Source organism: Rhincodon typus, chromosome 8, assembly GCF_021869965.1.
Source record: "Rhincodon typus isolate 14 chromosome 8, sRhiTyp1.1, whole genome shotgun sequence".
Lineage (NCBI taxonomy): Eukaryota > Metazoa > Chordata > Chondrichthyes > Orectolobiformes > Rhincodontidae > Rhincodon > Rhincodon typus.
Genome location: NC_063339.1, coordinates 34,249,661 through 34,265,739, shown reverse-complemented (window position 1 = coordinate 34,265,739; position 16,079 = coordinate 34,249,661). Strand labels below are relative to the sequence as shown.

The 16,079-nt window shown below is 37.5% G+C and overlaps 1 protein-coding gene across 1 annotated transcript in view; it reads left to right on the top strand.

Moving 5' to 3' along the window:
• The window catches only part of LOC109919337 (transcriptional repressor protein YY1-like), a 29,749-nt gene extending 13,972 nt beyond the window's left edge, over positions 1-15,777 (top strand). Inside the window, exons 2-4 of the mRNA XM_048599965.1 lie at positions 4,177-4,342; positions 8,357-8,417; positions 15,520-15,777. Of these exons, the coding sequence (XP_048455922.1) occupies positions 4,177-4,342; positions 8,357-8,417; positions 15,520-15,762 (470 nt within the window). The 3' untranslated portion in view covers positions 15,763-15,777. The remainder of the gene's footprint in view (positions 1-4,176; positions 4,343-8,356; positions 8,418-15,519) is intronic.
• The last annotated feature ends 302 nt before the right edge of the window (positions 15,778-16,079 follow it).

The window sequence follows — 16,079 nt, the reverse complement described above, 5'->3', positions numbered from 1 at the left end:
AGGAAGGGGATAGGTCAGTCCAGGGAGGACGGACAGGTCCAAGGGGGCGGGATGAGGTTGGTCGGTAGGAGATGAAGGTGCGGCTTGAGGTGGGAGGAGGGGATAGTGGCTCCATCCCCGCCTCTTCGACCTGTTTGTTTCCTCTCCACCTATCCTCTCCTCTATCCATCTTCTATCCGCCTCCCACTCTCTCCCTATTTATTTCAGAACCCCCTTCCCCTCCCCCTTTTCTGATGAAGGGTCTAGGCCCGAAACGTCAGCCTCTCTGCTCCTATGATGCTGCTTGGCCTGCTGTGTTCATCCAGCCCTGCATCTTGTCTCGGATTCTCCAGCATCTGCAGTTCCTACTATCTCTAAATACCCTGGAAGCCTCTTTGCAACCTCCACTCATTCCTCATCCCCACTAAATTTCGTATTATCTACAAAATTGGAAATATTACAGTTGGAACCCCTATCCAAATCTATTGATGTAGATTGTGAAAAGTTGAGACCCAAGGACTGATCCTTGTGGTCACAGACAGTCAACCTGAGAATGACACACTTATTCCTGCTTTGTGCTTATTAACTCATCCTCATTCTACTAATATATTGCTTCCAATCCCACATACTTTAATTTTAATTATTACTTCTCTGTGGGACTTCTTTCAAGAGCCTTCTGAAAATCCAAAAACACCACATCCACTGCATTTGCCCCATTTTGACTCTGCTAGTAAGTTCCACAGAAGACTTTGTGACATGTTTGTGAAGCATGATTTCCTATTCATAAAGACTCTGTTCAAGCAAACAGTTATTTTCTATATTTTCAGAATCCACTGTAAATTATTCTAATATTTTTCCTACTGCTGATGTTAGTGTAGTGAATCTGTAGTTCCCTGTTTTCTCTCCTTTGCTCTCATAGGGTTATATTTGCCATTTTCTAATCTACAGACACCATTGCAAAATTAATAGAATTTTCAAAGATGATCACCAGTACATCCACTATCTCTATAGCCATCTTTCAACACTCAAGGGTGAAGGTCATCAGATCCCAGGAATTTGTCAGCTTTCGGGCCCGTTCATTTCCCTTTAATATTGCTGTATTTTTGCTAAGACTAATTTCAGTTTCACACATCATTGCACTGATGTTAGCCTTAGTCCTGCTAAGATGCAATTCGATAAACCGATCCAACCTGCCTCAGAAACAGTCCCAATTACCCAGAAATTAAAGCCTTCCCAGCTGCATCAATTTTCCTGCCACATGTTCACTCGCTTAATCTTCCTATTCTGTGCTAACTTGCATGTAGAACTAAGATTATGGCTGGAGATGTCTTACTTTTCATTCTCTTCCCTAACTCCTTAAATTTTCAGTTTAGGACCTCATTCTTCCTTATAGCAATCTCATTGGTGTTAATATGGACCATGACCTCTGGCTGTTCACCATCCCCCTAAAGAATACCCTGCAGATGTTCAGTTATGCCCTTGACCCTGGCATCAGGGAGACGTCATATCACCCTTGTCACGTCTTGAATCACAGATACAGACTGTTCCCCTAACTGTCGGATTGCCTATACTCTTTTCCTTCTGATCTTCTCACAGCTCAAGACACAGGATGGGCATTTCACACAACTGCCATGGATTAGGATATTTTCAGACTATTTAGTTTAAACTGGAGCTGAGAAAGCAAGAAGTCAAATTACTCACCGTTTCATGCAGTGAATCCAGCTCTGTCTCTGACTGCCTGCCTTGGGGTTCTTTTTCTCACCACCACCTCTAGGTAATGCTGAGTGCCTATCTGCTTCGTCCTCTTGCCTAAATTAGACATTACAACAGTAACATGTAACAGTAAGCTACTTGGTTGGAATGTATCAAATAAATGATAAAAATTGCATTAAATATGGGGATTTAAAAAAAATCATAATGGTCATACTTGCACAGTCAGCAGACCTTTGCCTCTTTACAATTTCTTAAAAAATAGCTGCTTTCCTAAATCAAGATACCTCGGTTCATAAGTGGATTCCACTGCTGTGGTTTAACCCCAATTATGAGTAGTCAGGAAAATTTTCAAGTGATGGACCCTTTCTCATTTATATCCCCAGCGTTCGTTATGGATTCAAAGACGGACAAAATGGAAGGATGCCTTTGATGTATTGACTGCAAAGAAACAAAATTTAAGTTATGTAGTTGCAGGATCATTGTGTTGATTTGATGCTTGCTGTTAGGTGAAATTGCATTTATCACTGCAAGATTGCAGTTAAGGAAATATTTTGACCCTAATTGTAGAATTAATTATCAGCATTAGGTACACGCTGTAAAGTATGAAATCAATATTTCTTTCGTTCCATTTTTTTTTTCGGGGTGGGAGGTGTGGTGGCAGGGTAGCAGTGGCATTTATTTTTAATCCCTAGTTCCCATGGTGGCCAGTCGTGGTGTTACTATAGTGTTTGTGCCAGAGATCCCACAGTGCCTTTAGTTAAGGAGTTTTTGCATATTTAGTCAGCAACAATGAGGGAACAACAGTCCATGTTTGTGTTGGAATGTTTTGTGATCGAGAATCTTGCAGGTAATACTTTACCCATAGTTTTGTTGCCTTCTCCTTGATGGTAAGGTTATGGAATTTTGAGATGCTGTTGAGAAAAGCTCGCTGAGTTGCTGCACTGGATGGTTATGTGCTGAAGCCACACTATTTATAGTAAAGAGGATTAATATTGTATCCAGCTAAAAGGGGCAAAGATCGAGCCCTGTTGTGCTCTAAATAGTCTTGCATTCTTGAATGGACTAACTGTAACCATGTAGCTAGATCTTCAATCTCTGTACTAATTTGAAGTTTGTCAGTGGTGGAGCAGCAAGTGAGTTTCTCTTCCCAGAGTATCCAACTTCCATCCTTCATTTTTAGGTATGTTGTTGAAATGGTTGGGCTGCTAGTCAGTGATGACACCAGGGCAGTGAAGTGTTGGTGCTAGTATCACCATTAAAGGTGAAAGGACAGGATTGTTGCCACATTGGTTTGGACTTGGGAAGTCAATATAAATATTAACCTGCCATTATTTAGCCCAAACCTGCTTATTGTCTAGTCCTAGCAGTTATCTGTGAAGTGTTTCGTGTAGAAGAGTTGAGAATCTAGCTGACCGCTGCAGAACAGTCAGCAAACAGGCCAGCTTCTGATTTTATGTGGGAGGGAAGGCCATGCAGTTAAACAACTGAAGAGATTATTGCAGTGATGTCGTGGAGCAAATCCATAACCATTTTCATTACAAGGTTTTTCTGTTGGGCTTGATTGATTTTCAGTTTTTCTAGACCTAATGATGCATGGCCAGTTAAACACTGCTTTGGAATTATACTGGCCTCTCCTTCTGAAACACAGTTCTTGCACCCATGTCTGAAACAAAGCTGTAATTGGCTGCAGCTAAGGGCTATCAACAACATACCTAAAAGTGAAGGCTAGAAGTTGGATACTCTGGGAAGAGAAACTCACCTCCTGCTCCACCACTGACAAACTTCAAATTGGTAGATAGGTCCAGCTGTATGTAATAGTTAGTACATTTAAAGAAATGTAAGACAGTTTAGTGCACAACAGAGCCTGATAACTGGATACAATATTAATCCTCTTATTTGTTTGTGGAATGTGAGCATCTCTGGAAATGCAGCATAATTGCACTGCCCTAATATCCTTTTGAGAAGAGCAGTCAATGCCTCTTTCTAAATGCAACATCATCTGCAATATCTAGTAGCTCTCCCTCAGTCAATTAACAAAATGGCTTGAATTTTTCATCTGTGCTGACGAGTTGTGTTGGCAGATTCCATCGAAATCCATTATTAGCTTAGGAAACAGAACAAATTCCTTTAAAACTACATCTTGTTTCTGCTTTTCCAAGCTGAATAATCTTACATTAATTTCTACTGTTAGTTTAGTTATTCAAATGAAGAATTCATCAATCAAGTCATAAGCCTTAAATTTCCTTACTAGCCTTTAATGAGTAACTTTTCAAGGTGGCCACTTATGATTCTGATTAAATTTTAAACTGTGTTCAAAGACTGCAAACTATTTAATTCAGCAACGTGTTAAGAAGTGAAATCTAATCTGGTCCCACTCATTTAGGCAATGCAACAACTTCTGTTTCATGACCTCTTGTGTCTAATTAGTTTGTCAAGAGATTTTGAGGTATTTGGGTCTCAAATATTGTTTTTTCTGCCTTTCAGATGATAAAAAAACTGATATTGACCATGAAACTGTGGTGGAGGAACAGATCATTGGAGAAAATTCTCCACCCGATTACTCTGAATACATGACTGGGAAGAAACTTCCCCCTGGTGGGATACCAGGCATTGATCTCTCTGACCCAAAGCAGCTGGCAGAATTTGCAAGGTAAGCAGTTTTACAAACATACATTCCTTCAAATCTATCGAGATCAGCGAAATCAGAGGGGCTGCTATAGTTCAGAAAGAAAGGAAACCCATGACCGCCATTACCTCAGAGGAACAAGGACTGCTAAGTAAGTAGGGCTTTGTCTGGGAGCAGTTTTTTTTAAAATAAGTTATTTTCTTTTCCTATGTTCTTCACAAAGTAGGCACCTGAAGTAAATAAGAACAAGAGTAAGCATTCAGCCCTTAGAACTTGGTCCACTGTTCATTATGATCATGGTTGATCATCCAACTCAGTACCTTGATTCTGCTTTTGTTTCATACTGTTTGAACCCTTTAGCCCTAAGAACCAAATTTAATTCCTTTAAAACATTCGATATTTTGGCCTCAACCATTTCTTTGGCAGAGAATTCCACAGCCTCTTAACTCTGGGTGAAGAAACTTCTCCTGATCTCAGTCCCAAATGGCCAACTACATATCCTTAGTCTCCCTAGTTGTGCACTCCCGGTCATAGGAATATCCTTCCTATATTTAGGCCTGTTGGAGTTTTATAGATTTATATCAGGTCCCCCACTCATTCTTCTGAACGTAACTGATCCAGTCTTTATTCTTAAGTCTGTCCTTCCATGCCGGGAATCAGTTTGGTAAACCTTTGTTGTACTTGCTGCATAGCTTGAATATATCTCCTCCGATAAGGAGACCACAACTGCACACGGTACTCCAGGGCTATCCAAGGTCTTGTATAATTGCAACAAGACATTCTTGCTCCTGTACAGCACTATGCTAGTTAAATAATCAATATTTAGTAATTTAAATTTAATGAGCTCATTATGCCAACTTTCATGAAGTTTCAGAAATATTACAGTGCAGAAGGAGGCTGTTCTGCTTATAGTGCTTATGCTGACTTGTTAAATGAGTGCCAATTTCCTGCTTCCTCATATCCCTGCATGTTATATAATTATCCAGTGTCCTCTTGAATGCCTTTAGGATGTTGTTTTAATGGGAAGAATTTAAAAAAAAAAAAAAAAAAATTGGTCTCACTCAAGTTAATGAGGATTGCAGGGAAATGAGGATCCTACTTCCTGATATGGAATGTATATTCTCTTGCCCAGAGGGATACTTGGCTAAATCCAGGGACCTTAGGCTCATGTTGGCAATTTTTAGACTAGACTCCATGGTGTGAAGAGATACTGTGGGAACTTAAAATGGTGTCAGTTCCCATTACATTATGTGCAAGTTTCCCAACAGTTTGTGAGGCATAATTATCCTACCCACTAGGGAAATTTATCAAACTGTTTAACTGAATCTCGTCTCCTAGTGATTAGCCTGCCATTCCAGGTTACTAGTGAGCCAGACTGATTATCAAATCATGACCAAGCGCTCTGGCACAAGTATTGGATTTCAGAGATTGTCTTTGTGAGTGTATTGTTCCTATAAGCCCGTTTTCTGACCTGTATATACATGAATATTAGGAAGTAGCACATTCAGTAAGATAAAAGCTCATCTGATAGCAACTTCAAAATTGCCTTCCCACCTACCCTGGTAACCTTTCACCTCCTTGCTTACCAAGAATCTTGAGTATTCCCAATTACTCTTTGTATCTGCATACAAACCTTTTGATTCATGTACAAGGACACTAAGATCCATCTGCATCTCAGCTCTGCTGTATCTCATCATTTTAGATGATTATTATTCTTCCTGTCAAAATTGACTATCACTTTTCCAACATTACACTCCATTTGCTATGTTTTCACCCATTTATTTAATCTATCAATATCTTCTTGCAGCCTCCTTAGGTCCTCTTCACAGTTTACTTTCTTGCCAACCTGCGTCATCAGACTTGGCAACCATACCTTCCATCTCTAAATCAAACTTATTTACATAAATTGTAAGCATTGAGGTCCCAGCACTAATTCCTTTGCACTCCCTACTTATTACGTTTTGCTAGCCTGAACAGTATCCATTTATGGCTACTCTCTGCTGCTATTAGCCAGCCAAATTTCTAACCATGCCAATATGCTACCCCTTACCCAATGAGATTTTATTTTCTGCAGTAAATTCTGATGTGGCACCCTGTGAAATACCTTCAACTTACCAAATACCTTCTGGAAATTGTAGATACATTCACCAGTTCCTCTTTACTCCAGCTCATGTTAGCACTTCAAAGAGCTGTTAATAGATGGTCAAATGTGATTGAATTGGACCATCCCTTAATCATGGGAGTTTAGGAAAATTAAAACCACTGCTTTATTAATGAATTAACTCATTAGCCTCTTTTAAGAGCCTAGGATGAAGTTTATCATTACACATGCACAACCCACTGCTCCAGCAATTTATTAAGTTTCACCTCTAGTGATTTTTTTTTTTTTTTTTCTCTGGAGTGTGTTCCATTTCCCAACTTAGCGCTGGGTCTGGGATGTTATTTGTATCTGCTGTATTGAAGACTAAAATATCTGTTCAGTTAATTTGCCATTTCCTTATTTTCAATTATTAAATCTCTAGCCTCATTTTCTATAGGATTGCCATGTACCTTGTAAATTCCGTGCTGTTAAATTCCCTTAGATTTCTGGCTAGCTTTCTCTCATACTTCAATTTTTTTCCTTTTATTAATTTTTTTTAATCATTCTTTGATATCTTTGTTTTGTCCAATATTTTCATCTGTTACCTTTATATCATTAAATGCTTTTTCTTCAGTTTGATATTAACTTCAACATTTCTAGTTAACCACAGATGTTGGGTTTGTCTGTCTGTTTGAATTTTTCTTGCTTGTTGCACTGTATCTATTTTTGTGTATTTTGAAAATTCTGAAATACTGTCTTAAATGTCTGTCACTGCATCTCTGTCTGTTAATCTAATTTGCTGATTTGTTTTAGCTAGCTCTATTTTCATGCCTTCTTAATTTCTCTTATTTAATTTGTAAGTAGTCTTGGACCCACTTCTCTCTCCCTCAAACTGAATATAAAATGCAATATATTATGTTTGCTGCTACTGGGGGTGCATTCACAATGAGATCATTTGTTAATTATTGTGCAGTAATAATCTCTGTTCTCCCTTCCCTTCTTTTAACATGCCCTCTTCTTCAAAGAGGATGCAGGGGACCTCTGATTTATGGAAACCTGTACTTATGAATGTGATAGCATAAAGGGGTACAATTTTAAATATCCAACAAACTGTCATTTCCTGCAGTTACAAATGGCTACTTTGTATTGTCCCACTTGTGAATGGAGCCAGGAACGGAACCCATTCACCACCCTGGGACTGCATGTCATTATTTGATTAGAATGTTTTTGCACAATTCATTTGACATTTCAAATTTTGACATTTTCTCCATGTGAACTGCCTAGCTCCTTGCTCCTTCCCTGTTTACATTCCATGTTGTATTTATTTATTTTCAAGCTTTCTTGAAGAAGAATCTGGCATTCCAACTGTGCTATGGAAAATATTTTTTCTACCTTTTCGTCACTTCTTTTGGTTGAACATTAGATTGTAAAGAACTTCGTCAGAAGTCACATGACACCCAGATTATAGACCAACAGGTTTATTCCAAACCAACCGCTTTCAGAGCGCTGCTCTTTCCTCAAATGAAACTTCAAGATCCACTTCGCCTGACAAAGGAGCAGCGGTCCAAAAGCTTGTGACTTGAAATAAACCTGTTGGACTATAACTTGGTGTTGTGTGACTTCTGGCTTCGTCACCCCAGTCCAACACCGGCACCTCCACATCACGTAAAGAACTTCAGTTAATTAATTGCGATTCTTGTGGTGTGGCTTTGGTAAGATCCTGGTCATTGGGAGTCAGGTACTTCCTTTAGGGATTTAATGACAGCCAATTCAACATCTTTCCTTCAGACAATCTTATAAATGTTGGTGTGCAGTTTGCAAGACAAGGTAAATTGTAGTTGATGGATTTATCAAATGCTCAACATTTGAGTGCACAATTGTAAAACGGGTTTCATGAATCATTAAGTACAATGTTCATTTCCTATGTGTCTTGGTACTTATTGCCACATTCTACACAGGATGAAGCCAAGAAAGCAGAAAGAAGATGATGCACCTAGAACCATAGCATGTCCTCACAAAGTGAGTATGTGAATTGGATAGTGATGATGTAAGTTTGTTATACAGCAAAAATTAGTTGACGTTGATGGATTAAAAGAGATTTAATGGGATTTGTAATTTGTTACTTGCAAGCAGTGGTGGCTGTTCTACTGGTAGAAATTCTTATAAACAAAAAGTACTCTTAAAGAAGCAGGTCATACATTGTATTTGTCACTCAAGTTATGGTGTGTACTACCTTTTGATTGGCACATTTACTTGTAATATTGTTTACTTGCATCTTGGGTTGTGTCGTGCTTCATTTATGTCAAACCTCTGATTGGGAAATCTTTAAAATATAGCTGAAAAGACATTAAATGTATAATTTATTAAAAATGCTAAGCTAAATATACACAGTACTGTATCATAAGATGCTACAACGCAGGTATATGTTACTTGGACCATTAGTTCCACACAGGTCTTCTCAGCAGGGCAGCCATTGGAACTGAGTACCTGTTGGTATGAATTTGAGCTTTCAAGAAGTTCAGCTAATTTCATTTAGTCAGGCTTTGATTTAGATACGTGATCTTATTTCTTTTTAAGAGCCTTTCCGATCTGCTATTCGTAGCTATTGCAGTTGATTCTAAAATATTGGAATGTTGACTATCAACTGGTTTAGGAGTATTTTACAAACTTCATTTGTTCAGCCAATATTGTAAATGGCTCTGTCCCTTTAGGCATTGTCCCTCTTGTCTATACGTCTGTTTGTCTACCTCTTCTCAAAAAGCTAACCCTTGACCTCCCTGTCCTCGCAAACTAACTTCCCATCTCCAAACTCCCGTCCCTCTCCAAGTTCTTGACCAATTTACCATCTTGTAAATCTATTCCTTTGTATAGAATCCATGGCTCAGGATTCAACCCCTACCATGCACATGAAATGGCACTTCACAATGTCCCAAATTCCATCCTGTCTAATTATGACAAATGTAAATCCTCCTTCCTTTTATCCTTTTCAACCTAACTACAGAGGCTGGCACAATTGACCATGCCATCCTCTTCTGTCACTACACTGTCTAACTGAGTGGAACTGCTCTCCTGTGACTCCATTGTTGTCTTTAATCGCAGCTAATGAATTTCCTTAAACTGGATTTATTTTCATGTTTCTGCACTGAAATCTGTATTGCCCTTGCATATATCCTTGACCTTTTTTGCTCTTTCATCTGCATGCTGTCCTTTGGTAAAATCCTCAAGTATAGCATTGATTTTCAAATGCACACTGAATGCAGCAGCTTTACCTCATGCCCACCTCTTGACTGCTCCAGTGCTGTTATGAAATGTTAATCTGAAATGCAGTACTGGATGAGCAGAAATTTCTTCCCAATTAAATAGTGAGAAGATTGAAGCTTTTGTTTTTATTCATACTCCAAATTCCATTCGTTAGCAAATTTCTCCACCCTGTGTCCCTAGTAATGTTAAGAGCTAAAACCAGTCTCTTCATGATTTTGATTCTTAGGTGAACTATAACATTTGTCTAAGACTCCTATTTTCAGCCTGTCTCCCAAAATCCACTTCTCGAGATCATCCAAAACTCTGCTATCTCTTTCTTAACTTGCAGCAAGTCGTGTTCCCTTATTAGCTGTCTTCTCACTTGTCATTTTTATATTGCTCTGATCTCTTTGCGTGCTCTTTTCTCTCGCGCGTTCTCGTCTGAGATTCCTGTACCACTCAAATTGACCTTTTTAGCATTCCCAAGCAGAATTGCTGCCACGTTTCCAGTTTCCTTGGCTTCAAGCTCTGAAATTCTCTCAACACTTCTCTACATTGGTGTTTTTCTTTTTTAAGTTACTCATTAAAATCTATCTGTCCAAACTTCTGTCAACTTTTTGTCGTGTTTAGTGTCATATTTTGTATTTTAAAGCCTAAGCATGTCCTATTCTGTTAAAACTCTAAAATAAAAAATGGTTTAAATTATGTATAATGGTACGATTTTGTTTTCTGGCTATGGACCCAGGCATTGTACCGTATTAGAAAATAGGAATATGAAATGCAGAATTCATATTGTAGCTGTTGATTAATTGCTGCTGTCATGTTGCGGTAAAATGCCAAGATGGTCTCAAATTCAGTCATTGGTCCATGTTGAGTTAGTCGTTTAAGGCAACGATGGGATGTTCATAGTCCACCTCATGAAACAATTACAAAAGGAAAATTGAGCACCAGTTTTGCTGCTGATGCCCAGTTGTTGCATGCAGGTTTGACAGTTGCTGTGATGTAGAATGATCTGACAAGTTGCTAAATTGATATGTAAGTAACTTTTTTTGATTGGAAGACTATAAATGTCATGGTGCTATACCTCTGCATAATGAGCTACTTTTGCAACCAGACCCGTATTGGGAAAAAAAATTGAGGTTTTATGCAGAATTATTACCATACTGTTAGTTCACAGTATATAGTATATTATGTGCCGGTGCTGCAAAGCTTATTTAATGAAACTTTAATGGAAGCACCATAAAATGCAATTTGTGTAATGTTAAAACCTCATTACGTTGGAAAGCTCTGAGATCAAAGACGAATAAATTTGAGCAATTTTTAAGTCAGTAGGCTATAGTCTCTTTAAATATAATCACAACCACTGCAAATATTATAGAAGATCTGTGATTAGAAAAAGTAAGAGAACTTTCATGACCTCGGGATGGCCCAAAACACTTTGCAAACAATTTAAATACTGGCTGAATTATAGTAATATGACCCAGCAGCTAACTTGTGTCCAACATGGTTCCATGAAAGCCAAAAGATAATGACTGAATCATTGATGTTGTTTAGGCCACAGATGAACTTGCCCTTTTAAAATAATGCTGTGATTTTATTTTTGCATCCATTCGAATGAGTGGACAGTCTCTGTGTAATATTTTGCCTGAAAGGTCTCTAATGCTTACAGTGCTACACTGGATTGTCGGCTAGATGTTTTGCTCAAGTCCCTAAAGTGAGATTAAAGCATAAATTCTTCTGACTGAAGTAGCTGTGCTGAGCCATAGCCATAGCTGACATATGCAATATTGGCAATTGAAGTTTAATGTACATGTGATTTTTTTTTTGGAAGAGGAACCACGTTTAATTGACCCCTAATGTGAAATGAAATATGTATAGGCTAACCCCATTGACTCTGTACCTGACATTCCTGGAAACGGGTCTGTTAATTTCATGAGTGCTATTGTACTAAATTCCTAAATGACTCATTCTGCCATATCTGCAAAAGAGTTGCTCAAACAATTTGAGCAAGAACATAGATAATGTCCTCAATATCTGTTTAAACTGTACAAATAGGAAACTTGAATGGGTGTGAAAAGATATGGAACTATGATGTACTAGCCAATTAATATCTCCTTGCTGGGATTAGTACATTATTTGATGCGTAGCTCATTTGTGGTTTGGTACAAGCAGAGCAATTTGAGTTGGCCAGATATCTCGTTAATCAGTTGTCCAGATTGATAAATTACATATCTTGCCAGTTTAAAGTTGTCTATTTTGAATTCTGGGTAAATAGGTCTTTTGATAAAACTGAATTGAACCTGAATGGTGCAGTATTAAATTGCAGGCTGAATTTTCTATTTTTGTTTTGCATTGTTCTATCAAAATGGACACTTTAACTTCTATTCTAATGGGAATTTAGTTAAACCAGGGCAAACAAGTTATCTTTTAGTTTTTTTGGGATAATAATCACTAAAACATGTGCTAAGATTCCTCCTGGGTGATGTTTAGACTTGGGTATGTTTTCTCTGATCCAGACAGTTATTTGTATAGTGTGTTTGAAGTCTAGGAATTATGAGCTCTGTTAGATCGTTCTTCCTTCTGATTTTCTGGTGTGTTTTTTTTCATTCTTGAGCTACTCCTAGTTGTACTAGAAAGTGTCCAGTAGACTAATTTTCTTGCTTGAACCTCTGATGTTGTTTGTTCTAAAAATATCCGGTTGAGAAATCTGAAATATAAGATTCTTAACTTTTATAATTGTCCTTTTCAATTACATTGGTTTCAGCACTGGATTATTTTATTGATTTTATTACTGTAGATATATACTGTCTTAAATTACATTTTAATTCATATGATTTGAAACTATTTGTTTGATTTTTCACTAGTCAGATCAAGGTTTCATGGAGATCTAATGTTTAATGATTAGAACCTTTTGGGTGTGTTAGATGTTACTGAAAGTCTTGTTTAGATGATTTTGCTGAAATATATTCGTATATGGCAGTGCAATAAAGTTCACATGAAAATTAATGAAGGTGTGACACTTAAGCAAAAGACAAACAATTATGGAAATACTAAAGCCGTAAGGCTAAAAAAATTTTTTTGAATAAAAAAGGATGTAACAGCTGATGCAAAAGGTTTGTGTTATATTTGTAAGTATTCTGGAGTTAGGAATTCAGGCAGTAATACTGATGAAACTAAATTGAGGATTGTGACAATTTGTGAAAGACAACAGTAAGATATAAGCAGGCCAGAAGTTGAACAAATGATTACAGGTGCAGTTTAATATGGGGGAAAACGGTGCCACCAACCTAGGTGGTATTACATTTCTACCTATTAAAAGTAATAGAAGCATGTGCTACCGTAAAGAAGAATTTGCATTCTCAAAGCATCTTTTCTTCATATCAGAACTCTATGGATCATCTTTTTTTTTCAAAAAAAGGGCGCACTCTATGCAGAAATGAGAGGTCAGACAGGGCACTGGTTTATTGGCACCTCTAAGTCTAGCACTAACATGGGCTTGGATTATGACCTCGGGTCTCTGAAGTGGGACTTGAAAGCACAACTTTCTTATTCAGTGGGAAGAGTACTGAAATGAACCAAAACTGAGTTATAATTTTTGTTACTACTGCACTCTTGATAAACCAGCAAAAAAAATTGTATCCCTCATACAGTGAAGTTTACTGTATTATTGTGTCTCATTATTATAGTTTTTAAATTTAATTGCCTCAATGTAAATATATTTGTTCAATTGAATGGCCACACAAAAAATATCAACAGTTGGGTCAATTTTGAGTCAATTTCTTATCAAATATCGTGATCTACCACGATGTCCAAGTAGTCAGTTGAGAGTGCAAGTGAGAAGGCTCTTTGCCGGTAAGTTTTATTTAAGATAAAGTTGCATTTTTATTTGTGATTTATACTGTAAATGTACAACAGTGATGTGTACACCCCCTGCATTATGTTTCTATTACTTTGTCTTTTACACTTGATTATGTGCACCTCTTGGTTATCCGGAATATTTGACCAACCAGCACGCTCCTGATCCCATAAGTGCCGGTTAATTAAAAAGTTTGCTGTACTTTGGAATTTTTACAAAAATAAAACCAAAGCATTTTATTGTGGCATCAACTCAAGTATCAAGAATTTGTTTATTTATTGAGTACAGTATTTTACATGTTTTTGTTGGTTTACCTGTTCACTAATCACAGCCACAGTGGAGTGGCAGTATTGCAGTATAGTATCTAAGCATTAATCTTAGCTTAATCTACCTCAGATAATTAACAAAAAATATCTTGGGGACAAGTTGAGAGGAGGTTGTGGCATAGTGGTAATGTTACAATCTAAAGATCTAGGCTAATGATCTGGGGGCACTGGTTCAAATCCCACTATGGTAGCTGATAGAATATGAGCTCAGTTAATAAATCTGGAATATAAAGCTAATCTCAGTAATGGTAATCATGTTTTAATTTAACAATAAACACACCTAGTTCATTTAATGTCCTTTTTTTAAGGGAAAGAAATCGGCCATTCCCACTTGGTGTAGCTTTTGTATGATTCCTGACAATGTGTTTGACTGTTCGCTGCTCCCTGAAACTGCCTAGCAAACAATTAAGCTTGAGCAATTAAGGATAGGCAGGAAATGCTCATCTTTCCAGTGATACCAAAGTCCAATGAAAGAATAAGATTTAAAAAATGGAATGGACTTGACTGAGTATCATATTGAGGATCTAATTTAAGTATAGTTGCTGATGAGTCAGTAATTAAATGTAAGTTAAACTTGTGTTACTTTTGTGGGTTGGTGGGGGTTGGGAACAGTCTATAATGGTTGCTTCCGATCTTTGAAAGTGAACCGCTGGTGAAAGATTCCTTTGCAGTATGCCTACATGGTTGATTTTTGCATTATTGTGGAACATCTAGTAAATTGCAGGTATATTCAGCTGGCCCATATGAGATGTTTGTTAAATCTTTGTGCCATTCACTATTTCTTTCTTTTGTAAACTTTCATCCTGGACTCATACCCCTTTTATACTAGGATAAATGACTGACTGCTTCCTGGAATGAACATGATGAGAATAGATAATTCAAATTGAGCCTGATGGCTGCTGGAACATTAAATGCCTGCAAGGTCATAGTTTTCCCATAGCCTGTTACAAATTTCAACAATTCTGATTCAGTAAATGATCTTTTGTCAGCAAGGAGCAGCACTATCTTAGTGTAATCTGGAGGCAAAAGAGATGGTGCATGAATCACTACTGATGTTTTTTTTTTAAATTAGGTGAATGCTGAATGTGAATTGTTTGAAATTTCTATCGGTGCTTTTTCTGTCGTCTGGAAGTGCTGCATTCTGTCATTGGGTGGCTGTAGCTTTGCAGGACAATGAAGTTCCCAATAACAGCAAGGAGGACTGGATCATGATAGTGCTTTTATGGCTATTTTGGATCATTTTGTAATTTGCTCCCTTGCTCAACTTGTTTTAATTGAGTTTTATAAGATTTATTCTTGCTGCACTATACCTTGAATGTAATAATTTGGACGTACTAAAGTTATATTGCTGCCAGATGTGGTTACTTGTCACTGAACAAACCTTCCTGTTTTGCTACTTGTATGCATCATGTGTTGATCAGTATTTTGCTTCTACATTTGAATAATTTTACCCCTAGCACAGATGTAAAGTTCTACCCAAGTGATCAATTTTAGAATTTTGGATGGACAGCGCAGCAGTTAAGATTTGCATGCAATATTGTATGTGGTAAAGATATGATAGGACAAAATTCAGTTAACATGAGAAATGGCATGACAAATATCAGTTTATTGGAAAACTAATCTCCATAGTCTCAGAACGTTGGTATCTGGCTTAATTTGTTGTAGCTTATTACAAATATTTAACATATGTTATTTTCAGGGTTGCACGAAAATGTTCAGAGATAACTCTGCCATGAGAAAGCATTTGCATACCCACGGCCCCCGAGTACATGTGTGTGCCGAGTGTGGAAAAGCTTTTGTGGAGAGTTCAAAACTGAAGCGACATCAACTTGTTCACACTGGTGAAAAACCGTTCCAGGTAAAGCCTGTTAAGTATTGTCCGCTTTCCTCTAATGCTAATTGTCAGTATAGAATTTTATGCATTGATGGATATGGTGTTTAGAAATTGTGGTTTTGCAGAAATGTTATTCCTGATAATTACAAAAGTAAGCAATTCAACATTGCCTTTGTGTACTTGAACAACCTGAAGAGTTAAAACAAGTAAAAGTCCAGACATGATTTGTTCTGTTACACTGCAAAAGCTCTTGAAATTTTTACTGATTTAGCAAATCAACATGTTGACAGAAATTGAACTAGACCGTATAAGTATTGTGGCTACAAGAGCAGGTCAGAAGCTAGAAATTTTGCAGTGAGTAATTCTGTTGCTAACTTCCCAAATCCCATTCACCATCTACAAGGCATGAGTCGATTAAAATGTGG